This window comes from Odontesthes bonariensis, chromosome 14 (assembly GCF_027942865.1).
Source record: "Odontesthes bonariensis isolate fOdoBon6 chromosome 14, fOdoBon6.hap1, whole genome shotgun sequence".
NCBI classification, from domain to species: Eukaryota; Metazoa; Chordata; class Actinopteri; order Atheriniformes; family Atherinopsidae; genus Odontesthes; species Odontesthes bonariensis.
The window spans coordinates 4,429,821-4,454,587 of NC_134519.1; the positions used below are offsets into that span (position 1 = coordinate 4,429,821).

Here is a 24,767-nt window from a genome sequence, read left to right on the forward strand (position 1 = left end):
AAAAAAACAAAACCAAAAAAACCAAAAAAACACAAAAAAACACAAAAAACACAAAATAAAACAAACAAATAAAACAGAAAAAAAACAAATTAAAACAGAAAAAAATAAATAAAAGAGAGTCCTGATCAATAACATAACAGACAACTTAGCAAAGAAGCCTAACATGAAGACAGTAAAAGGCAAAAAGGACTGATGGGAATGTTTTACACTCTTCTTCTACAAAATAAAACAGAATAAAAACACAAAAAAACAGAAAGAAACAAAATAAAACAAAATATAAATATTAATATTGTGTTTAGATGCTTCGTTAATATAAGCACCGCCTTCTTGTGCCAATAAAGCTATTTGAAATTGAAAAAATTGGGCGATATCGTTAGTATCTTTTTTTTTGTGTGTATTGGCATTAATTATCCAGCCAAGACTGATAACAGGAGTGCATTTGTAAATAAATAGAAAATAGACTTTGGGAGGTATTTCTCCTTTTATTTCTACACAAACTTGCTGAAACTTGCACGTAAAAAATTCAGGCGGCGTTCAGGTGTCACTGACGGCTGGGATTTCTGAATGCTTGCTACAGTATTGATGCGACACTTTTAAAAAATATCTTAATATTTGTGCTTGCTGCATGTGACTTGACTCGAGTCCAAGTAGAGTCTCAAGTCTTTGCTCTCAAGTCCAAATAGAGTCTCAAGTCTTTGCTCTCAAGTCCAAGTAGAGTCTCAAGTCTTTGCTCTCAAGTCCAAGTAAAGTCTCAAGTCTTTGCTCTCAAGTCCAAGTAGAGTCCAAGTCTTTGCTCTCTAGTCCAAGTAAAGTCTCAAGTCTTTGCTCTCAAGTCCAAGTAGAGTCTCAAGTCTTTGCTCTCAAGTCCAAGTAGAGTCTCAAGTCTTTGCTCTCAAGTCCAAGTAGAGTCTCAAGTCTTTGCTCTCAAGTCCAAGTAGAGTCTCAAGTCTTTGCTCTCAAGTCCAAGTAGAGTCTCAAGTCTTTGCTCTCAAGTCCAAGTAGAGTCCAAATCTTTGCTCTCAAGTCCAAGTAGAGTCTCAAATCTTTGCTCTCAAGTCCAAGTAGAGTCTCAAGTCTTTGCTCTCAAGTCCAAGTAGAGTCTCAAGTCTTTGCTCTCAAGTCCAAGTAGAGTCTCAAGTCTTTGCTCTCAAGTCCAAGTAGAGTCCAAGTCTTTGCTCTCAAGTCCAAGTAGAGTCTCAAGTCTTTGCTCTCAAGTCCAAGTAGAGTCCAAGTCTTTGCTCTCAAGTCCAAGTAGAGTCCAAGTCTTTGCTTTCTAGTCCAAGTAAAGTCTCAAGTCTTTGCTCTCAAGTCCAAGTAGAGTCTCAAGTCTTTGCTCTCTAGTCCAAGTAAAGTCTCAAGTCTTTGCTCTCAAGTCCAAGTAGAGTCTCAAGTCTTTGCTCTCAAGTCCAAATAGAGTCTCAAGTCTTTGCTCTCAAGTCCAAGTAGAGTCCAAGTCTTTGCTTTCTAGTCCAAGTAAAGTCTCAAGTCTTTGCTCTCAAGTCCAAGTAGAGTCTCAAGTCTTTGCTCTCTAGTCCAAGTAAAGTCTCAAGTCTTTGCTCTCAAGTCCAAGTAGAGTCTCAAGTCTTTGCTCTCTAGTCCAAGTAAAGTCTCAAGTCTTTGCTCTCAAGTCCAAGTAGAGTCTCAAGTCTTTGCTCTCTAGTCCAAGTAAAGTCTCAAGTCTTTGCTCTCAAGTCCAAGTAGAGTCTCAAGTCTTTGCTCTCAAGTCCAAGTAGAGTCTCAAGTCTTTGCTCTCAAGTCCAAGTCGAGTCTCAAGTCTTTGCTCTCAAGTCCAAGTAGAGTCTCAAGTCTTTTTTTGATTTGGTCAAGCAAGTCTCAAGTCATCAAAATCGGGACTCGAGTCCAAGTCAAGTATCAAGTCTCGAATCCAAGTCATTTCAAAGTGCTTTATATAAAATAAAAGCATTGCAGCAGGGAGTGTAAGAAGCATTAAAAATACATAAAAGAACATAAAGAGAAACAAATCAATTTAAAAACCAGCAACAGTCCAGATAAGTTCAAAGATAGCGTGCAGATTTCATGCATAGACACATGAGAACAGAAATGTTTTTAACCTGGATTTAAAAATGTCTCCATTGGGTGAAAGTTTAATCTCCACTGGCAGTTTGTTCCACTTGTTTGCAGCATAACAGCTAAATGCTGCTTCTCCATGTTTAGTCTGGACTCTGGACTGGACCAGCTGACCTGAGTCCTTGGATCTAAGAGCTCTGCTGGCTTTATATTCTCTGAACACATCACAGATTGTAAACCATCAGCAGGCTTTTAAAATCTATTCTGTGACTGACTGGAAGCCAGAGTAAAGATTTTAAAGCTGCTGTGATGTGTTCAGATCTCTTAGTCCGGGTTAAAACTCCAGCAGCAGCGTTCTGGATGAGCTGCAGATGTTTAATGCTCTTTGTGGGAAGTCCAGTTAAAAGAGCGTTACAGTGATGGAGTCTGCTGGAGATGAATGCATGGATGAGTTTCTCCTGGAAACCTTTAATTCTGTTGATGTTTCTGAGGTGGTAAAAAGCTGCCTTGGTGACAGCTTTGATGTGGCTGCTGAAAGTCAGATCTGAGTCTATCAACACTCCGAGGTTACCAACTCGGTCAGTGATTGTAAGGTCCCGAGTCTCAAGATATTTACCAACGCTGACCCTCTTCTCTTTGCTACCAAACAGAATGATCTCAGCTTTGTCTTCATTTATTTGTAGAAAATTCTCTCTCATCCAGGTGTTTACTTCCTCCAGACACTGACACAGTACGTCTGCTGGGCTGCAGTCGTCCGGTGACAGAGACACATAAAGTTGTGTATCGTCTGCATAACTGTGATAATTGATGTTAAAGTTCTGCAATATCTGACCCAAAGGGAGCATATACAAGTTAAACAGAAGAGGTCCAAGAATTGACCCCTGGGGGACTCCACAAGTCGTGGCCACTCGCTCAGATTCATAGCTGCCAATAGTAACAAAATAACTCCGGCCTTCTAAGTAGGACCTGAACCAGTTAAGGACCGCTCCAGAAAGTCCAGCCCAGTTTTCCAGCCTGTGCAACAGGATTCTGTGATCTACAGTATCAAACGCAGCGCTGAGGTCCAACAGAACCAGGACTGAAACATTACCAGAATCAGTATTCAACCTGATGTCGTTTAACACTTTGACCAGAGCTGTTTCAGTGCTGTGAGGACGTCTGAAGCCTGATTGAAACTTATCAAGACTTCCACTTTCATTCAGAAAGTCGTTGACCTGGTTAAATACAACTTTCTCAATAATCTTGGATATAAAAGAGAGATTAGAGACAGGTCTGTAGTTGTTCATCATAGAGGCGTCTAGAGTTCTCTTCTTTAGGAGTGGCTTAATGGCAGCTGTCTTTAGTGACTTGGGAAAAATGCCTGATGCCAGTGTCATGTTCTATGTGAGCTTTGCCTGTATTTGTGTTGCCTTTTCTCCCCCTACTGGCGTTTAAGTGTAGTTCATTACTTTGTTTTATTTAAGCTTTTATTTGGAAAAGGTAGATTTAGTCACATGACACTGTGCAGAGTCTGATCAGGAAGAGCTTAGTTTCTACATGCCATGCGACCTGCTTGCAGCTCCTGTTATCTTCTCCTTTCCTCCTGCTTTTGTGCCTTGGAAAATTATCGCTTCTTTATGACTTGGCTTAACATGTATGACGCATAACTTTGGTACGTGGCGTCATGGCATGAGGCGTGAAAATCAGGGAAAGGATTTCACAACATGACAGGGGAGCCTGGGAACTAAACAGTGAACTGGGTGGTTGTGAATGAGTGCAGCTGGGGACAATGAACAGGTGATGTGAGTGAACTAATGAGCAAACAGAAACTGTGGGGAAGACTATGGTTAAACTAAATACAAGACATGGACTCAAAAACCAAGACATGACAACCTAAAACATAATAAAATATGAAACTAAAAAAAATGGGGGAAACCCCACGGACGTGACAGTCAGGGTGTTGTGAGCATATTCTACCCACAAGAGTTGCTTGGCCCAGGACCTGGGATTTTGTGAAACCATGCAGCGGAGGGCTGTCTCCATCTCCTGATTCATACAGACTCGGTCTGAACATTAGACTGGGGGTGAAACCCGGAGGACAGACTGACGGTGGCCCCAAGCAGAGTGAACTGAGGGCCCCGATCAGACACCACATCTAGAGGGAGACCACGGAGCCGGAGACCACGGAGCCGGAGACCACGGAGCGGGAGACCGTGGAGCCGGAGACCGCGGAGCGGGAGACCACGGAGCGGGAGACCACGGAGCCGGAGACCGTGGAGCGGGAGACCACGGAGCGGGAGACCGTGGAGCCGGAGACCACGGAGCCGGAGACCACGGAGCGGGAGACCGTGGAGCGGGAGACCACGGAGCCGGAGACCACGGAGCGGGAGACCGTGGAGCGGGAGACCACGGAGCCGGAGACCACGGAGCCGGAGACCACGGAGCGGGAGACCACGGAGCCGGAGACCACGGAGCGGGAGACCGTGGAGCGGGAGACCACGGAGCCGGAGACCACGGAGCCGGAGACCACGGAGCCGGAGACCACGGAGCGGGAGACCACGGAGCGGGAGACCACGGAGCCGGAGACCACGGAGCCGGAGACCACGGAGCGGGAGACCACGGAGCCGGAGACCGTGGAGCGGGAGACCACGGAGCCGGAGACCGTGGAGCGGGAGACCACGGAGCCGGAGACCACGGAGCCGGAGACCACGGAGCCGGAGACCGCGGAGCCGGAGACTGCGGAGCGGGAGACCACGGAGCCGGACCTGTTGAGCAGTCTCCTTGGCCGAGGGAAGCTAGGGTAAGGGGACAAAATGAGCCAGCTTACTAAATCGGTCCACAACAGTCAGGATGACTATATTTCCCTCGGAAGGAGGGAGGCCAGCAATAAAGTCTGGAGAGATGTGAGACCAAGGACGATGAGGAACAGGGAGGGGCTGTAGGTGAGGGTAGCGGCCATACGAGGGCTCCATGGTCTCCCTCCAGATGTGGTGTCATACAATCATACAAGACCGGACTAAAACATGAACTCAAAAGCCAAAACAGAAACAACCTAAAACATGATAAAACATCAAACTAAAAACATGGGGAAAACCCCATGGGCGGGACAAAAGCCAGGATAAAATCTGGTTTACATGTCAGGTTCAGTCCTGAAATGATCAAATGATTCAAACGTTTAACCTTAAATCTCACATCTACCAGTTCTACTTCCAGCCTGAGAGCAGAAATGTTCCCGTTCTAACCCTGCACCGATAACACAGCTGAGGCACTACATGTTGTTCCTGTTTAACAGCTAAACTGTTGCTGCTTTATGTTGTGCTGATCTGTCTTTCACCATGTCTGGGGAGTGTTGTAAATCATCGGTAACACACCCTGCCTCTCTGTAAAAACCAGCTCTTCGGCCTCCCTGTTAGATATTTCCTTGTTCCCGCCCACAGATCTCTTTGCATAAGGATGGGCGTGAGCGACATGGTGCAACACGCAGCTGCTGTTAAGCCTCATTTCCTGGTTTGTGTGAGTATCAGCAGAGATCTGTTACCCTTCAGAGCGCACAGATCGTTTCTGTTCAGGTGAAACTATTTGACAGTTACTGTGAAGAGGAGAAATGGCGCAGAAAGGAGTTCAGCTGGATCAGGAAAGCTTCTCTTGTTAGATCTGCCTGGATCTGCTGAAGGATCCGGTGACTATTCCCTGTGGACACAGCTACTGCATGAGCTGTATTAAAGGCTTCTGGGATGGAGAGGATCAGAAGGGAATCCACAGCTGCCCTCAGTGCAGGAAAACTTTCACAGCGAGGCCTGTCCTGGAGAAAAGCACCATGTTAGCTGATTTAGTGGAGCAGCTGAAGAAGACTGGACTCCAAGCTGCTCCTGCTGATCACTGCTATGCTGGAGCTGAAGATGTGGCCTGTGATTTCTGCTCTGGGAGAAAACTGAAAGCCATCAAGTCCTGTTTATCCTGTCCGGCCTCTTACTGTGAGAATCACCTTCAGCCTCATTATGATGTGGCTCCATTAAGGAAACACAAGCTGGTGGAGCCCTCCAAGAAGCTCCAGGAGAACATCTGCTCTGTTCACGATGAGGTGATGAAGATGTTCTGCCGTACCGATCAGAAGTGCATCTGTTATCTCTGCTCTGTGGAGGAACATAAAGGCCACGACACAGTGTCAGCTGCAGCAGAAAGGACTGAGAGGCAGAGAGAGCTGGAGGGGAGTCGGCAGCAGATCCAGCAGAGAATCCAGGACGCAGAGAAAGATGTGAAGCTGCTTCAGCAGCAGCTGGAGGCCATCCATCAGTCTGCTGATAAAACAGAGGAGCACAGCCAGAAGATCTTCAGCCAGCTGATCCGTCTCCTCCAGAAAAGAAGCTCTGATGTGAAGCAGCAGATCAGATCCCAGCAGGAAGCCGAAGGGAGTCGAGTCAAAGAGCTTCAGGAGAAGCTGGAGCAGGAGATCACTGAGCTGAAGAGGAAAGATGCTGAGCTGCAGCAGCTCTCACACACAGAGGATCACAGCCAGTTTCTGCACAGCTGCCCCTCAGTGGCAGCACTCAGGGGGGCTACACACTCATCCAGCATCCAGATCCGTCCTCTGAGGCACTTTGAGGATGTGACAGCAGCTGTGTCAGAGCTCAGAGATAAACTACAGGACATCCTGAGAGAGGAATGGGCCAACATCTCACTGAGAGTCGCTGAAGTGGATGTTTTATTGTCACAGCCAGGACCAGAACCAGAACCAGAACCAGAGAGCAGAGCTGATTTCTTAAAATACTCATGTGAAATCACACTGGATCCAAACACAGTAAACAGACGTCTGTTACTGTCAGAGGGGAACAGAAAAGTGACATTAATGAAACATCCTCAGTCTTATTCTGATCATCCAGACAGATTCACTGGATGGCCTCAGGTCCTGAGCAGAGAGAGTCTGACTGGACGTTGTTACTGGGAGGTGGAGATGAGAGGGGGAGGAGCTGATGTAGCAGTCGCATACAAGAACATCAGCAGAGCAGGAGGTGTGACTGAATGTGTATTTGGATCTAATGACAAATCTTGGACATTAAGATGTTTCTTAGGCAGTTATACATTTATGCACAACAACATCCCAACCTCCATCTCAGGTCCTCGGGCCTCCAGAGTGGGAGTGTACCTGGATCACAGAGCAGGTATTCTGTCCTTCTACAGCGTCTCTGGAACCATGACTCTCCTCCACAGAGTCCAGACCACATTCACTCAGCCGCTCTGTGCTGGGGTTTGGATTTGGGACTCTGGAGCCTCAGCAGAGTTTGTGTAAAGTGGAATAAATGTGTTTAGTCAGCTTGTTGCTGACAGCTGGTTGCTGGGATGTCTCTGCTGTTCTGCTGTTTATTTGCTGCTGTTTCCTGTGTCTGTGCAGCCATGGAGGATATCACTGCTGATGAGGAGTTTGACTCACAGAAATATTTCTCCACATGAAAATCTAAACTTCTCTGAGCTCTAAACATCAGTGGGATCCTGGTGCTGATGTGTCTGTATGTTGTTGTTTCTCTTCCACTTCATGGAGCCCAGCAGAGGAATCAGCAGACCTTCCTTTATCACAGACTCTTTTCAGATCTCATCACTGTGGAAATGGGAAAATAATCCTGGAGTTACGCTGACTTTGGTTTGTTCCAGAGATCAAATGTTGTTGCTGTTTTCTGAGCCGACCAACAGATGAGGAAGTCTGTTCTGAGGTGTTCAGAAACTGTCAGAAATTTGTGCTTTTGACTTTCTTCAATAAAACAGCTTCATCACAGAGAAACGAGTTCAGTTTTCTTTGAATGTGTCCAACAGAGATTTTTCTTTCCTCCGTCTCTCACTCAGAAAGATCTGATCCACATGCTTCAGATGATCAGTTATTATTCTGGGAGCTCTGTTGTTCGGACATTTCTTCTTTAACAGCGTGGAAACACTTTCTTCAGCTGATAAAAACAGTACGACAACCGATGAGAACAAACAGCAGGGACGCCACAAGCTAACAGGCTTTAGCATGAAGACAGTAAAAGGCAAAAAGGACTGATGGGAATGTTTTACACTCTTCTTCTACAAAATAAAACAGAAAAAACCAAATGAAACAAAATAAAACAAAAAAACAAAAAACACTAAATAAAACAGAAAAAAACAAATGAACAAAAAGACACTAAATAAACAGAAAAAACAAAACAAAAAACAAAATAAAAGAGAGTCCTGATCAATAACATAACAGACAACTTAGCAAAGAAGCCTAACATGAAGACAGTAAAAGGCAAAAAGGACTCGCTGGGAATGTTTTACACTCTTCATCCTCGTCTGTAGCGCCTCCAGCAGGTAGAAACTGGATCTAAAATGCTGCTGTTTTTCTTTCTGTGAGCAGGAAGTTCATGTTGAGCAGATCAAAAGTCTCGATCCATCCCTCATTTACAATAAAAATCATAAAAATGATACATTTAATCTGTAATGCGCTTTATATTTTAACAATCTCAAAGTCCTGCAGAGCAGAAAAAATAAGACCAGAACATTTTTAATATCCATTCAAAAGGAGAGCCTATAAAAGGTTTTTTAGCAGCAAGCTTTCTTAAAAAGGTGAGTTTTTAGGTTTTAGATATTTATCTAAACAAAATAAGTAAACTCTACTTGTTTTTCATAGGCAGGAACATCATTTTACTCATATACTCAACATAATTTTAAGTAAATGCAGCAAGCTTTCTTAAAAAGGTGAGTTTTTAGGTCTCCTTTAAAAGCCTCCGCAGTCTGTGGGGCCCTCAGGTGCTCGGGGCCGCGGAGCTTCAGAGGAACAGGCCCGATCGGCCACAGTGCGCAGCTCGGTTCTGGGGGCTTGGAGGGTGTTCTTGGTGGCAGAACGGAGGGTGCATGAGGTCTGGAGGGGGAGTAATTCCCTTACACTGAAAACAACAACTCATAAGATTTACTTAAAAAACTCTTTGTAAGTATTTGCACTCAAATGATTTAAGTAATATTTAATGCTGCAATGTCAAGTAAATTTGACTTGCCATAAAACACAACAGTTCTGAAGATATTAAGTAACATTTACTTAATTACATCTAAGTTTGAAGTTATATTTATTTAAACAAATTAAGTAAACTCTAATTGTTTTTCATAGGCAGGAGCAAAATTTTACTCAAAATTTTAAGTAAATTTTATATATCTGTAGTATTTGCTGTTATGAAGTAACTTAGTAGATTTTAATTATTTTCTTGTGCTTGACATTTTAATTTACTTGGTTGCATTACGTTACATTACTCTCTAAAATTAGGTAATCATCACCATTATTCTTTTGATAAATGTCACCAAATAAATTTAACCAATACTCTATGCATTTAATATATATTTATCACATATCAGACAACTAAATTATAATGCAATTAAACGGTTTATTTTCCATTTTAAACAGTTTAACAAGAACAGTCAAAGTAAATCCACTACTATTGTGGATTGAATTGCCCAATCTTTTATGGGGCAGCCATAAGTTTAACATTGGCATGACTGAAAAGAACAGACACTGCATCCAATATACACTATTGGGACAAAATATTAGGAACACTGTCAACATAATGCACTACAATGGCAGACCAGCACCATCCAGCACAACTTCAGTAATAAACATAAAGTCAAATGATCCCCTTTCTGACAGTGTAAATAAAAACTGAGCATGTAGAAGCTTAACAAAAGCAGAAGTTGGCAGAGCTGGAAAAAATTGCATCAGATTGTGCAGGCGTCCCAATACTTTTGTACATGCAGTACAGATCTGGAATAGTGCTTTTCAAATTTACTGAAGCAAATAAACTTACTGAAACAGAGTTTCAACATTCATCACAGAAATATAATACTTAGATATTCAAGAACATTTAACACACACAAACATGCTCAAAACAACTTCTGAGAGAGCGCCAGGAATATATATCCGTACTGTAGTCACAATCTTTAAAAACACATTTCACAGTTTCGAGTCCCGAGATGTTCAAAATATGGCTTCTCTGTGTTAAAACTACATGAATTACATACAAGACACGAAACTTTAAACCGTCTGCCCTGACTGTTGAGTCTGTGTATGATTTCTAGACAAATGTGCATGAAGTTTTAAATAAACCCCCAACTTTTAGATAAACAAGGACAATCTGAGCACAAGCAGGGTAGTGTGGATGCTTCAACCTGTTTTATGAGCTCTGAACGTTTTGATGACCTAAAATTGCATCTTTTGCACGGCCATCTCATATCACCAGAGGCCTACTCTTTATCCCTGATGAATTCATCCATAGACCTAAACTCCAACTGTCCACAAAGCCCATCGGCTCCTCCAAAGGGCCCCCTGAAAATGAAGAGACACAATTTGTGGTATTAAAACGATGGTCTAAACCAGTGGTTTTCAAAGTGGGGGCCGCCAGGGGGCGCTAGGGGGGCCTCAGAAAATTGGAGTGAAGATAAGAAAAAAATGCAAAAATAAAAAAATAGAATTACATTTTTTTTAAACATCATTATAAAAAATTGTCACGTTTTTTTAATCAGTATTATAAAATACAATTTATAATAATATATCATATGGAAATGTTATTTGCCATGCTGGTCTTTCTGATTGGCTGCCAGTCAAAACATGGTAGACCTGGCGGTTTGCACCTGTTCTCAAGCTGCTCTGCTCCTCAAGCTAGCGTGTAGCTAGCTTAGCCAAAATGGACAGATTTTTGACTTGGAAGAGACTGAAAGAACTGGTCAACTAAAATCAGAAAGTATGAGGCAGCATACATTAAGTTTGGCTTTACAGCCGTACAGAAAAATGGCCACGATTGCCCGAAATGCGTCCTCTGTCTGGAGACCCTCTGAAATGAGTGTTCAAAACCTGCACACAGCAAGCTACTGTCCGTGAAGAAAAGAAAGAAAATACCTTCTAAAAGTTGATGTTTCTTTACATATTTTGTAGCATTGTCCGTGGTTTGCAAAGGGGGCCAGAAGCAGATACTGTTTGGGGGGCCTTGGCATGGAAAAGTTTGGGAACCCTTGTTCTAAAATATTCAGCCACAATTCTAATATTACGTTATAATGGATGAATAAGGGAAAATAACAAAACAATATTACATCATGCAGACATTATTTTCTACCTGCCTGAATGATGAGAATAATGTTCTGATCTGATTTGCTTCCTGTTGATAGAAAAATATTTTAAAAAGACTTAATAAGAAATAAACTGTATCATGAACAAACGTAAATGAACATTTTGTTTTGTCTAGCTAAATAAAACAATTAACACATGACAGATTTATTTGCTAGTAAAAGCGTGTATTGAACAATCGATTCTTACATTTAACTACAAAAACATGAATCCTGAGTAAAAGTTTATGTAGTATTTGTATTAGTATTAATGCATGGATGAGTTTCTCCTGGTCTGTTTGGGAGAGGAAACCTTTAATTCTGTTGATGTTTCTGAGATGGTAAAAAGCTGCCTTGGTGACAGCTTTGATGTGGCTGCTGAAAGTCAGATCTGAGTCTATCAGCACTCCGAGGTTACCGACTCGCTCAGTGATTTTAAGGGCCCGAGTCTCAAGATATGTACCAACGCTGACCCTCTTCTCTTTGCTCCCAAACAGAATGATCTCAGTTTTGTCTTCATTTAATTGTAGAAAATTCTCTCTCATCCAGGTGTTTACTTCCTCCAGACACTGACACAGTACGTCTGCTGGGCTGCAGTCGCCATGGTGACAGAGACACATAAAGTTGTGTATCGTCTGCATAACTGTGATAATTGATGTTAAAGTTCTGCAATATCTGACCCAAAGGGAGCATATACAAGTTAAACAGAAGAGGTCCAAGAATTGACCCCTGGGGGACTCCACAAGTCATGGCCACTCGCTCAGATTCATAGCTGCCAACTGTAACAAAATAACTCCGGCCTTCTAAGTAGGACCTGAACCAGTTAAGGACCGCTCCAGAAAGTCCAGCCCAGTTTTCCAGCCTGTGCAACAGGATTCTGTGATCTACAGTATCAAACGCAGCGCTGAGGTCCAACAGAACCAGGACTGAAACATTACCAGAATCAGTGTTCAACCTGATGTCGTTTAACACTTTGACCAGAGCTGTTTCAGTGCTGTGAGGACGTCTGAAGCCTGATGGAAAGTTATCAAGACTTCCACCATCACCAAGATTAAAAGACTTTTATAAAATCTCTGAATATCACTGAGGGATCATTTGACTTGGACACTCCGAAAAAAAACCTCTAATCAAAATTTAATTTACTAAATTAAAATTTAATTTGATTTTTAAATTAAAATGTAAACATTTTTTGCAAAATTTAATTTAATAAAAACTTAATTTAAGCTCTTTTATTTACGTTTATTTCAAAGAAAAAAATCAGTATTTGAGCCACAGAATTTAAAATATTAGAGAAATTGTTATCTACACTGATCATTATCACACAGTACAATTAATAATGATTTAAAAATCTCATTATAATAATAATAACTGTTCTCTTTGTCTTTTATGAGTCTAATAAACTTAAGAAGATAACTACATTCTAGTAAAAATACGTTAAATCTTGGTTTGGTTTTAAAAAATCTGTGTATGAAGAGTTTAGCCGAGAGAATTAAGAAGTTTGTTACAGATTCATCAGGCTTGTTGTTCTGACAGAAATAACAAAGGACATCTTTCTTAGAGAAGAGTTTAGAGTTTGTTGTAATTTATCTTTTTAATTTTGACAACTGAACCTTGTTGATCTAAAGGCAACATTTTTATAAAGTTTTTCATTCTAAAGATCGTTTTCTGTGACTCAAACAGGTGGTAAAGTACAGAGAAATTACCGTTGAAACCTAAAAAGTGAAGGGAACCAAACAGACAATAAACATGCAGCAGAAACCTTTAATGTCTGTTAATCATCTCAGGAAAGTTCATCAGTTCATTCTCTGAAATCAGATCCGAACAACTCGATAAGTTGGACTTTGAGCTGTTTTTACGTCTTTATGATGAATAAAACCACCCAGTTTTTATTACTTACTGGATATTATCTCAAGTTTCTCCTCCTCCTGGAAAGATTAGAGCCTGATGACACACGTTAAAGTCCAAAGTGTTCAGAGCGCCAGCTGTGAGGAGTCCTTTATAGCAGGAACACAGACGGCTCAGTCGCTGATCTGAGAGGAGAAATGGCGCAGAAAGGAGTTCAGCTGGACCGAGAAAGCTTCTGCTGTTCGATCTGCCTGGATCTGCTGAAGGATCCGGTGACTATTCCCTGTGGACACAGCTACTGCATGAGCTGTATTAAAGGCCACTGGGATGGAGAGGATCAGAAGGGGATCCACAGCTGCCCTCAGTGCAGGAAAACTTTCACAGCGAGGCCTGTCCTGGAGAAAAGCACCATGTTAGCTGATTTAGTGGAGCAGCTGAAGAAGACTGGACTCCAAGCTGCTCCTGCTGATCACTGCTATGCTGGAGCTGAAGATGTGGCCTGTGATTTCTGCTCTGGGAGAAAACTGAAAGCCATCAAGTCCTGTTTATCCTGTCCGGCCTCTTACTGTGAGAATCACCTTCAGCCTCATTATGATGTGGCTCCATTAAGGAAACACAAGATGGTGGAGCCCTCCAAGAACCTCCAGGAGAACATCTGCTCTGTTCACGATGAGGTGATGAAGATGTTCTGCCGTACGGATCAGAAGTGCATCTGTTATCTCTGCTCTGTGGAGGAACATAAAGGCCACGACACAGTGTCAGCTGCAGCAGAAAGGACTGAGAGGCAGAGAGAGCTGGAGGGGAGTCGGCAGCAGATCCAGCAGAGAATCCAGGACGCAGAGAAAGATGTGAAGCTGCTTCAGCAGGAGCTGGAGGCCATCCATCAGTCTGCTGATAAAACAGAGGAGCACAGCCAGAAGATCTTCAGCCAGCTGATCCGTCTCCTCCAGAAAAGAAGCTCTGATGTGAAGCAGCAGATCAGATCCCAGCAGGAAGCCGAAGGGAGTCGAGTCAAAGAGCTTCAGGAGAAGCTGGAGCAGGAGATCACTGAGCTGAAGAGGAAAGATGCTGAGCTGCAGCAGCTCTCACACACAGAGGATCACAGCCAGTTTCTGCACAGCTGCCCCTCAGTGGCAGCACTCAGGGGGGCTACACACTCATCCAGCATCCAGATCCGTCCTCTGAGGCACTTTGAGGATGTGACAGCAGCTGTGTCAGAGCTCAGAGATAAACTACAGGACATCCTGAGAGAGGAATGGGCCAACATCTCACTGAGAGTCGCTGAAGTGGATGTTTTACTGTCACAGCCAGAACCAGAACCAGAACCAGAACCTGAACCAGGACCAGAACCAGAACCTGAACCAGGACCAGGACCAGGACCAGAACCAGAACCAGAACCAGAACCTGAACCAGAACCTGAGAGCAGAGCTGATTTCTTAAAATATTCATGTGAAATCACACTGGATCCAAACACAGCACACATGATGCTGTTACTGTCAGAGGGGAACAGAAAAGTGACATTAATGGATGAACCTCAGTCTTATTCTGATCATCCAGACAGATTCACTGAGTGGCCTCAGGTCCTGAGCAGAGAGAGTCTGACTGGACGTTGTTACTGGGAGGTGGAGATGAGAGGAGTTGTTGCTGTAGCAGTCGCATACAAGAACATCAGCAGAGCAGGATGGGGGAATGAATGTGGATTTGGATGTAATGACAAATCTTGGGCATTAGATTGTGACCCAGGCGGTTATACATTTTGGCACAACAACATCTCAACCTCCATCTCTGTTCCTTGGTCCTCCAGAGTGGGAGTGTACCTGGATCACAGAGCAGGTATTCTGTCCTTCTACAGCGTCTCTGGAACCATGACTCTCCTCCACAGAGTCCAGACCACATTCACTCAGCCGCTCTGTGCTGGGATCAGGCTTTATTTTTCTGGATCCACAGCAGAGTTTTGTAAAGTGAAATAAATGTGTTTAGTCAGCTTGTTGCTGACAGCTGGTTGCTGGGATGTCTCTGCTGCTGTTCTGCTGTTTATTTGCTGCTGTTTCCTGTGTCTGTGCAGCCATGGAGGATATCACTGCTGATCAGGAGTTTGATTCACAGAAATATTTCTCCACATGAAACTCTAAACTTCTCTGAGCTCTAAACATCAGTGGGATCCTGGTGCTGATGTGTCTGTATGTTGTTGTTTCTCTTCCACTTCATGGAGCCCAGCAGAGGAATCAGCAGACCTTCCTTTATCACAGACTCTTTTCACATCTCATCACTTTGGAAATGGGAAAATAATCCTGGAGTTACGCTCACTTTGGTTTGTTCCAGAGATCAAATGTTGTTGCTGTTTTCTGAGCCGACCAACAGATGAGGAAGTCTGTTCTGAGGTGTTCAGAAACTGTCAGAAATTTGTGCTTTTGACTTTCTTCAATAAAACAGCTTCATCACAGAGAAACGAGTCCAGTTTTCTTTGAATGTGTCCAACAGAGATTTTTCTTTCCTCCGTCTCTCACTCAGAAAGATCTGATCCACATGCTTCAGATGATCAGTTATTATTCTGGGAACACTTTCTTCAGCTGATAAAAACAGTACGAGAACCGATGAGAACAAACAGCAGGGACGCCACAAGCTAACAGGCTTTAGCATGAAGACAGTAAAAGGCAAAAAGGACTGATGGGAATGTTTTACACTCTTCTTCTACAAAATAAAACAGAAAAAACAAAAAAAACACAAAATAAAACAGAAAAAACACAAAATAAAACAGAATAAAAAACAAAATGAAACAAAATAAAACACAAAAAAACACCAAAAAAAACAGAAAAAAAAACACAAAATGAAACAAATAAAACAAAAAACACAAAATAAAACAAAAAAACTGAAACAAAATAAAACAAACAAATCAAAAAACACAAAATAAAACAGAATAAAAACACAAAATAAAACAAAAAAAAACTCAGAAAAAAACAAAATAAAACAAAATAAAACAAACAAACAAAAAAGACACAAAATAAAACAGAAAAAAAATTAAATAAAAGAGAGTCCTGATCAATAACATAACAGACAACTTAGCAAAGAAGCCTAATATGAAGACAGTGAAAGGCAAAAAGGACTCGCTGGGAATGTTTTACACTCTTCATCCTGATCTGTAGCGCCTCCAGCAGGTAGAAACTGGATCTAAAATGCTCCTGTTTTTCTTTCTGTGAGCAGGAAGTTCATGTTGAGCAGATCAAAAGTCTCGATCCATACAATAAAAATCATAAAAATTATACATTTAATCTGTAATGCGCTTTATATTTTAACAATCTCAAAGTGCTGCAGAGCAGAAAAAATAAGACCAGAACATTTTTAATATACATTCAAAAGGAGAGCCTATAAAAGGTGTTTTAGCAGCAAGCTTTCTTAAAAAGGTGAGTTTTTAAGTCTTAGATATTTATTTAAACAAATTAAGTAAAGTCTACTTGTTTTTCATAGGCAGGAACATCATTTTACTCATATACTCAACATAATTTTAAGTAAATGAGTTTCAAACTTAATCACATTTTAACTACTGATTTTATCTATTGTTCTTATTTCTTTCTTTTTTGTTTAAAATTTAAATCCTGCTTTTTATTTCTACTGTTTTAATGTATCTGTAAAGCTTTGAATCTCCCTGTAGCTGAATTGTGCCGTACAGATAAACTTGCCTTGCCTAAACTTTATATATCTGTAGTATTTGCTGTTATGAAGTAACTTAGTAGATTTTAACGAGACACTTTCAGAGTAAAGTTTATGTAGTATTTCTAGGTTTATGTACATACAACTATTAAACATTTAAATTGTATGAGCAAACCGAAGTAAAACTTACTCTTCCCCCATAATTCATGTATTACGTTAATAAAATGTTTCATTTTACTTAAGAAGCTCTAGTTCTTACTGAATCTTAAAAACACAAGGTAGAGATGATGACAGTTACTCTAATAGAGTTTACTTCACCAAAAAGTCACTTTTCAGTGCAGGTTTAGTCCAGACTAAACATGGAGAAGCAGCATTTAGCTGTTATGCTGCAAACAAGTGGAACAAACTGCCAGTGGAGATTAAACTTTCACCAAATGGAGACATTTTTAAATCCAGGTTAAAGACATTTCTGTTCTCATGTGTCTGTGTGTAACAGAGTAGATTTGGGCCTATTAAATGATGGCAAAAGAGGTGCAACAGCGTAATCTATTGGCGTAGTGGTTGGTTTGGGTACTGCACAGAGGAGAGAGGACTTTACTGCGGTAAGACGTCCTCTTATATGGCCCGGGATGATTCATGATTTTATATTACGTTTCAGATGTTTATTCTGTATAATTTACTGTGTCGGGTACTCACTGGGACCTTTCCTAACTGTTCTGAGAGTTTAATGTGTTGTTGATCGTCCCGAGACTGTGACGCTAACTTTCCCACCCCCCTGCGGTGCTGTATGCTGTGCTGCAGGAAAAGAGCTGTAATAAACACCCCATAATGCACCTGGTCGTCGTCGGTGATATGTGGAAGCAACAGTAGTGTGGAGCATCTCACAGATAGCCGGGATCTGCAGGGCTCTCAAGTCTCACGCAATGAGCGTGAGACACACGCATTTCAACAAGTTCACACGCTCACACGCCACACATGCCATTTCTCACGCTGAGAAATGATCAACTTCGTCGCACAGAAATTCTAATGGCCGATACTATAAACGAGTCGATGGCAGGTGCGCTCGTACAGCTCAGAACTATAGCTCTGGTACAGCTGTCTTGATTTAGCAACCCATCGGCAAATCACAAAATAGAATTTCTCAGCCAATCAGAAAACAGAATTTCTTGTTGCCGGGTGTGAAATAGCTTTCAGCTGCAAGCACGCGTCCCATGAATGCACAGCGGACATAGCCTATTATGCTCTGAATGCGTGCAGAAGTTGTAGACGAGCTGGAGGTGGAAGAGAACCGTCAGGATCATCAGCAGGTCATATCTTCATTTATTTGAATATTTTATTAGTTACTATAGTTTTCCTACTCCTTGTAAAAGACCAATACCTGCCGATTAAAGTGTTCGTTGGAGTAGTAGACCTAAATAATCAGCACACACCCTTTGACATGAGCAACTTAATGAAAAATGAAAAATATGTAGGAGTGTAATTAGGCTTCCGTGGTTAATTTTTTTCAAAGGTGACTGGTATGAGCAGATTCCCAATAAGGCTATCTTCAATTGCCAAACTGGTATTAGTTCTGCCGCACTGAAATGCTGATGCAGAGAGGGTTTTTTCCATGGTGGGGCTCAATAAAACCAAGAGCAGGAACACTTTGTTTCTGAATGGAACTCTGTCATCCATCATGACTGTGAAAATGGCTGACACTGAGCCACAGTGCTTTAAATGGGAGCCCCCAATATCAGTCATCAAGCATCAAAATCTGCCACAAACACTTACAACAACACTCATAAACAAACACACACAGAGAGGGACTGCTCAAGGGGCCCATTTGGGGTTATGTTTGTTTTTCTTAATTTAATTTGTCTGTTTTTTTGTTTGTTAAGACTTTGCATACCTAAAACAATTTATCTTAAAATATAGCAGAATTTAGTGTAAAAGTGAAGATTTGTGATTTTGGTATAAATAAAACAAATTCTTTGTTCTTTAAATAGCTAGTTTATGGCGATGGGATACTGCAAGGGACCCCCCCCAAAAAAAAACCCGAAAAAAAAAACCCCACGCACATGGCCCGGCCCCTGCCCCGCCCGAATCTCACTCCAAGCAAACTTGAAAACTTGAGAGCCCTGTGTAACATATGCATGAAATCTGCATGATATCTGTGAACTCATCTGGACTGTGGCTCGTTTTTAATCATTTAAATATTTTATTTGTTTCTCTTTATATTCTTTTATGTATTTTTAATGCTTCTTCCACTCCCTGCTGCAATGCTTTTATTTTATGAGAAGCACTTTGAACTGTTCTGTGCAAGAAATGTGCTACAAATAAACTTGATAGTATCGGGGGGCACTGATGAGTGAGGGGGGGGGGGGGGGGGGGGCCTTGTACTCAGTTCTGAGTGGGACGGGGAACCAGCAGCGGCGTCAATTCAGCCAAAGCTAAGCTAAGGTAAAGGTCACTATAGTCACATGACTACAGTATCAATCAATAAATATACATGCCCAGCAGATAATCACCACAAAAGTCTGCTATGTAGCTTATCTGTGTGCAAATGCAGTCTCACTCATTAGCATAGCCGCTAGCATAACAATGGACTCGTCTCAGTCTCCATGTTCGCATTAGCGTTAGCATTAACATTAGTATTAGTATTAGCATTAGCATTAACATTAGTATTAGCATTAGCATTAGCATTAACATTAGTATTAGCATTAGCATTCGCATTCGCATTCGCATTCGCATTAGCATTAGCATTAGCATTAGCAATAGCAATAACATTAGCATTCGCATTCGCATTAGCATTAGCATTAGCATCAGCATTAGCATTAGCATTAGCGGCAGAGGTGCTGAAGTGGACATCCTCGCTAACAGCCTGAATCCCGCCTTCACTACCTGGTCCTCCTTCCTCCGCCGCTGGGGCAACATTGGACCCATCATCACCTGCCCCCTTTTTTTTGGTGATAAATAAATCTAAAGTTTTCTGCTTCCTTTTCATATTTTACATTAATTAGCAAACAACAAATCCCGCTAATAACATCAGCTTTGACCTCCAGGCTCCGTCATCTCGTGGGAGGGAGGGGGGGCTGGGAGAGACCACTTTTCAAAAGGGGAGATGATACTTAGATCAATTGATTGTGTTGTTCAGAATTTCCTTTGTAGTTCATTTATATGTATTAAATAATATAATAATCAATTCAAATTGACACGGAGTAATTCCATAGCTTCATTTAAAAAAAAAAAAGAAAAACAAACATTTACATTTCCCCCGGAGCCGAGGTGTGGCAGCTGCCGTACCCAGTTGACGCCCATGCTTGCAGCCTCTGGATGTTCTTGTTGGAGGTTCCGATGAGGAGAGCCTTGCAGCCACCCAGCCTGGAGGAGACAAAGGCGTGGACGCGCTTCTCTGCCTCTGCCAGGGTGAGCGCTGCACGCAGTTTGGCCACGTTCCCGAGGCGGCTGTTACAGAGCTGCTTCATGTGGGCGTCAAAAGGGAGTCGGGGGTCCATTTCTTTACGTTTCGCCTTCAGGGGGCCAGTCTGACAGCTGCTCTGGGAACAGAGCGCTGGGATGTAAAGTGAAGCAAGGTTAGTTAGTTAGTTATTTGTTTATTTGTGACAGGACTCTGCATATTAATAAACATACAATGTAAATATGCCAGATTTAGCTCCAAGGCTAATTTCCATCTGCAGTCCTGCTGTTCACACTAAAATCAAGACAAAGACAAAAACAGGAAACAGGAAAACAAAGCGTACAACATTCCATATCACTTAACCACATCACAAGATATACAACAACTGACCTGTTATGGTACGAATACCATACCCAAAAACCATAGCAACACAATTTTGTCGCACAGTAGTTTCAGACATTAAAATGCATCTGATTGGCAAATAATGTTTTACCCTCCTATACAAGTATACATTTATTAAAGTGCATGGAATAAAGTGCCAACTAATTTTAAGAATGACAGAATTACTACCAATTTATTTTTAGTATTGCATGTTAAATAAAACTACCCTTCATGTTTACAGTCCTGGTTATCTGTAAGCCGTGTTTTTAGTTGTTTCTTAAAAGCTACATATGTTGAGTTTTCCCTTATGGCCAACGGAACTGTGTTCCATGTAGAGCAACCAAATACATTTAGGACCTTCTGTGCAAATGCCGTTCTCCTAAACTGTACCTCACAGTGCCCCCTGGTGGCTGATCTTGTCATTGTCACCCTGTTTTTCTGTTTAATTAAGTTACCCAGGGGCGGTGGTGCCAGCCCGTTCAGAGATCTATAGATGAGACAGGTGCTTTTGAATGTTCTGAGATTCTCAAAGGTTAATAAGTCGTGCTTTTTTTAAATTGGGCAGTGATGGGAAGACTGGGGTCTCCGATCGTAGACCTTTACGGCTTTCTTATATAATTGTTTAATTGAACATGAGACTGGGGGTGAAACCCGGAGGACAGACTGACGGTGCCCCCAAGCAGAGCAAAGAATTCCTTCCAAAAAACTGAAGTGAACTGAGGGGCCCGATCAGTCACCACATCTATAGGGAGACCATGGAGCCGGAGACCACGGAGCCGGAGACCACGGAGCCGGAGACCGTGGAGCCGGAGACCGTGGAGCCGGAGACCGCGGAGCCGGAGACCGTGGAGCCGGAGAATGCGGAGCGGGAGACCGTGGAGCCGGAGACCACGGAGCCGGACCTGTTGAGCAGTCTCCTTGGCCGAGGGAAGCTTGGGTAAGGGGACAAAATGAGCCAGCTTACTAAATCGGTCCACAACAGTCAGGATGACTATATTTCCCTCGGAAGGAGGGAGGCCAGTAATAAAGTCTGGAGAGATGTGAGACCAAGGACGATGAGGAACAGGGAGGGGCTGTAGGTGAGGGTAGCGGCCATACGAGGGCTCCATGGTCTCCCTCCAGATGTGGTGTCATACAATCATACAAGACCGGACTAAAACATGAACTCAAAAGCCAAAACATAAACAACCTAAAACATGAAAAAACATCAAACTAAAAACATGGGGAGAACCCCATGGGCGGGACAAAAGCCAGGATAAAATCTGCTTTACATGTCAGGTTCAGTCCTGAAATGATCAAATGATTCAAACGTTTAACCTTAAATCTCACATCTACCAGTTCTACTTCCAGCCTGAGAGCAGAAATGTTCCCGTTCTAACCCTGCACCGATAACACAGCTGAGGCACTACATGTTGTTCCTGTTTAACAGCTAAACTGTTGCTGCTTCATGGTGTGCTGATCTGTCTTTCACCATGTCTGGGGAGTGTTGTAAATCATCGGTAACACACCCTGCCTCTCTGTAAAAACCAGCTCTTCGGCCTCCCTGTTAGATATTTCCTTGTTCCCGCCCACAGATCTCTTTGCATAAGGATGGGCGTGAGCGACATGGTGCAACACGCAGCTGCTGTTAAGCCTCATTTCCTGGTTTGTGTGAGTATCAGCAGAGATCTGTTACCCTTCAGAGCGCACAGACCGTTTCTGTTCAGGTGAAACTATTTGACAGTTACTGTGAAGAGGAGAAATGGCGCAGAAAGGAGTTCAGGTGGACCCAGAAACCCTCTGCTGTCCGATCTGCCTGGATCTGCTGAAGGATCCGGTGGCTATTCCCTGTGGACACAGCTACTGCATGAGCTGTGTTAAAGGCTTCTGGGATGGAGAGGATCAGAAGGGAATCCACAGCTGCCCTCAGTGCAGGAAAACTTTCACAGCGAGGCCTGTCCTGGAGAAAAACACCATGTTAGCTGATTTAGTGGAGCAGCTGAAGAAGACTGGACTCCAAGCTGCTCCTGCTGATCACTGCTATGCTGGAGCTGAAGATGTGGCCTGTGATTTCTGCTCTGGGAGAAAACTGAAAGCCATCAAGTCCTGTTTATCCTGTCCGGCCTCTTACTGTGAGAATCACCTTCAGCCTCATTATGATGTGGCTCCATTAAGGAAACACAAGCTGGTGGAGCCCTCCAAGAAGCTCCAGGAGAACATCTGCTCTGATCACGATGAGGTGATGAAGATGTTCTGCCGTACCGATCAGAAGTGCATCTGTTATCTCTGCTCTGTGGATGAACATAAAGGCCACGACACAGTGTCAGCTGCAGCAGAAAGGACTGAGAGGCAGAGAGAGCTGGAGGGGAGTCGGCAGCAGATCCAGCAGAGAATCCAGGACGCAGAGAAAGATGTGAAGCTGCTTCAGCAGCAGCTGGAGGCCATCCATCAGTCTGCTGATAAAACAGAGGAGCACAGCCAGAAGATCTTCAGCCAGCTGATCCATCTCCTCCAGAAAAGAAGCTCTGATGTGAAGCAGCAGATCAGATCCCAGCAGGAAGCCGAAGGGAGTCGAGTCAAAGAGCTTCAGGAGAAGCTGGAGCAGGAGATCACTGAGCTGAAGAGGAAAGATGCTGAGCTGCAGCAGCTCTCACACACAGAGGATCACAGCCAGTTTCTGCACAGCTGCCCCTCAGTGGCAGCACTCAGGGGGGCTACACACTCATCCAGCATCCAGATCCGTCCTCTGAGGCACTTTGAGGATGTGACAGCAGCTGTGTCAGAGCTCAGAGATAAACTACAGGACATCCTGAGAGAGGAATGGGCCAACATCTCACTGAGAGTCGCTGAAGGGGATGTTTTACTGTCACAGCCAGAACCAGAACCAGAACCAGAACCAGGACTACAACCAGAACCAGGACCAGAACCAGAACCAGAACCAGAACCAGAACCAGAGAGCAGAGCTGATTTCTTAAAATATTCATGTGTAATCACACTGGATCCAAACACAGCAAACAGAAAGCTGTTACTGTCAGAGGGGAACAGAAAAGTGACAGTAATGTATGATCCTCAGTCTTATTCTGATCATCCAGACAGATTCACTGGCTGGTCTCAGGTCCTGAGCAGAGAGAGTCTGACTGGACGTTGTTACTGGGAGGTGGAGATGAGAGGGGGAGCAGTTTATGTAGCAGTCGCATACAAGAACATCAGCAGAGCAGGAGATGGGGATGAATGTGTATTTGGATATAATGACAAATCTTGGGCATTATTTTGTTCCTCAGGCAGTTATTTATTTAGGCACAACAACATCTCAACCTCCATCTCAGGTCCTCGGGCCTCCAGAGTGGGAGTGTACCTGGATCACAGAGCAGGTATTCTGTCCTTCTACAGCGTCTCTGGAACCATGACTCTCCTCCACAGAGTCCAGACCACATTCACTCAGCCGCTCTGTGCTGGAGTTTATGTTTATGGAGCCACAGCAGAGTTTTGTAAAGTGGAATAAATGTGTTTAGTCACCTTGTTGTTGACAGCTGGTTGCTGGGATGTCTCTGCTGTTCTGCTGTTTATTTGCTGCTGTTTCCTGTGTCTGTGCAGCCATGGAGGATATCACTGCTGATCAGGAGTTTGACTCACAGAAATATTTCTCCACATGAAACTCTAAACTTCTCTGAGCTCTAAACATCAGTGGGATCCTGGTGCTGATGTGTCTGTATGTTGTTGTTTCTCTTCCACTTCATGGAGCCCAGCAGAGGAATCAGCAGACCTTCCTTTATCACAGACTCTTTTCACATCTCATCACTTTGGAAATGGGAAAATAATCCTGGAGTTACGCTGACTTTGGTTTGTTTCAGAGATCAAATGTTGTTGCTGTTTTCTGAGCCGACCAACAGATGAGGAAGTCTGTTCTGAGGTGTTCAGAAACTGTCAGAAATTTGTGCTTTTGACTTTCTTCAATAAAACAGCTTCATCACAGAGAAACGAGTCCAGTTTTCTTTGAATGTGTCCAACAGAGATTTTTCTTTCCTCCGTCTCTCACTCAGAAAGATCTGATCCACATGCTTCAGATGATCAGTTATTATTCTGGGAGCTCTGTTGTTCGGACATTTCTCCTTTAACAGCGTGGAAACACTTTCTGATAAAAACAGTACGAGAACCGATGAGAACAAACAGCAGGGACGCCACAAGCTAACAGGCTTTAGCATGAAGACAGTAAAAGGCAAAAAGGACTCGCTGGGAATGTTTTACACTCTTCTTCTACAAAATAAAACTGAAAAAACACAAAATAAAACATCAAATAAAACAGAATAAAAAGACAAAATAAAACAAAAAAATACAAAATAAAACAAAAAAACAAAACAAAAAACAAAATAAAAGAGGGTCCTGATCAATAACATAACAGACAACTTAGCAAAGAAGCCTA

At 42.8% G+C, this 24,767-nt stretch overlaps 1 protein-coding gene and 1 pseudogene across 1 annotated transcript; both read left to right on the forward strand.

Moving 5' to 3' along the window:
* The first annotated feature begins 5,205 nt into the window (after positions 1-5,205).
* LOC142398794 (uncharacterized) lies at positions 5,206-15,240 on the forward strand (annotated as a pseudogene).
* A 6,607-nt stretch (positions 15,241-21,847) lies between these two features.
* On the forward strand, positions 21,848-23,849 carry LOC142398592 (tripartite motif-containing protein 16-like). The gene has a single exon (XM_075482649.1). The coding sequence runs from the start codon at positions 22,110-22,112 to the stop codon at positions 23,847-23,849; it is 1,740 nt and encodes a 579-aa protein (XP_075338764.1). The 5' UTR covers positions 21,848-22,109.
* The last annotated feature ends 918 nt before the right edge of the window (positions 23,850-24,767 follow it).

Coding starts and splice junctions, on each gene's coding strand:
- LOC142398592 (XM_075482649.1), top strand. CDS start 22,110: ATGGCGCAGAAAGGAGTTCAGGTGGACCCAGAAACCCTCTGCTGTCCG.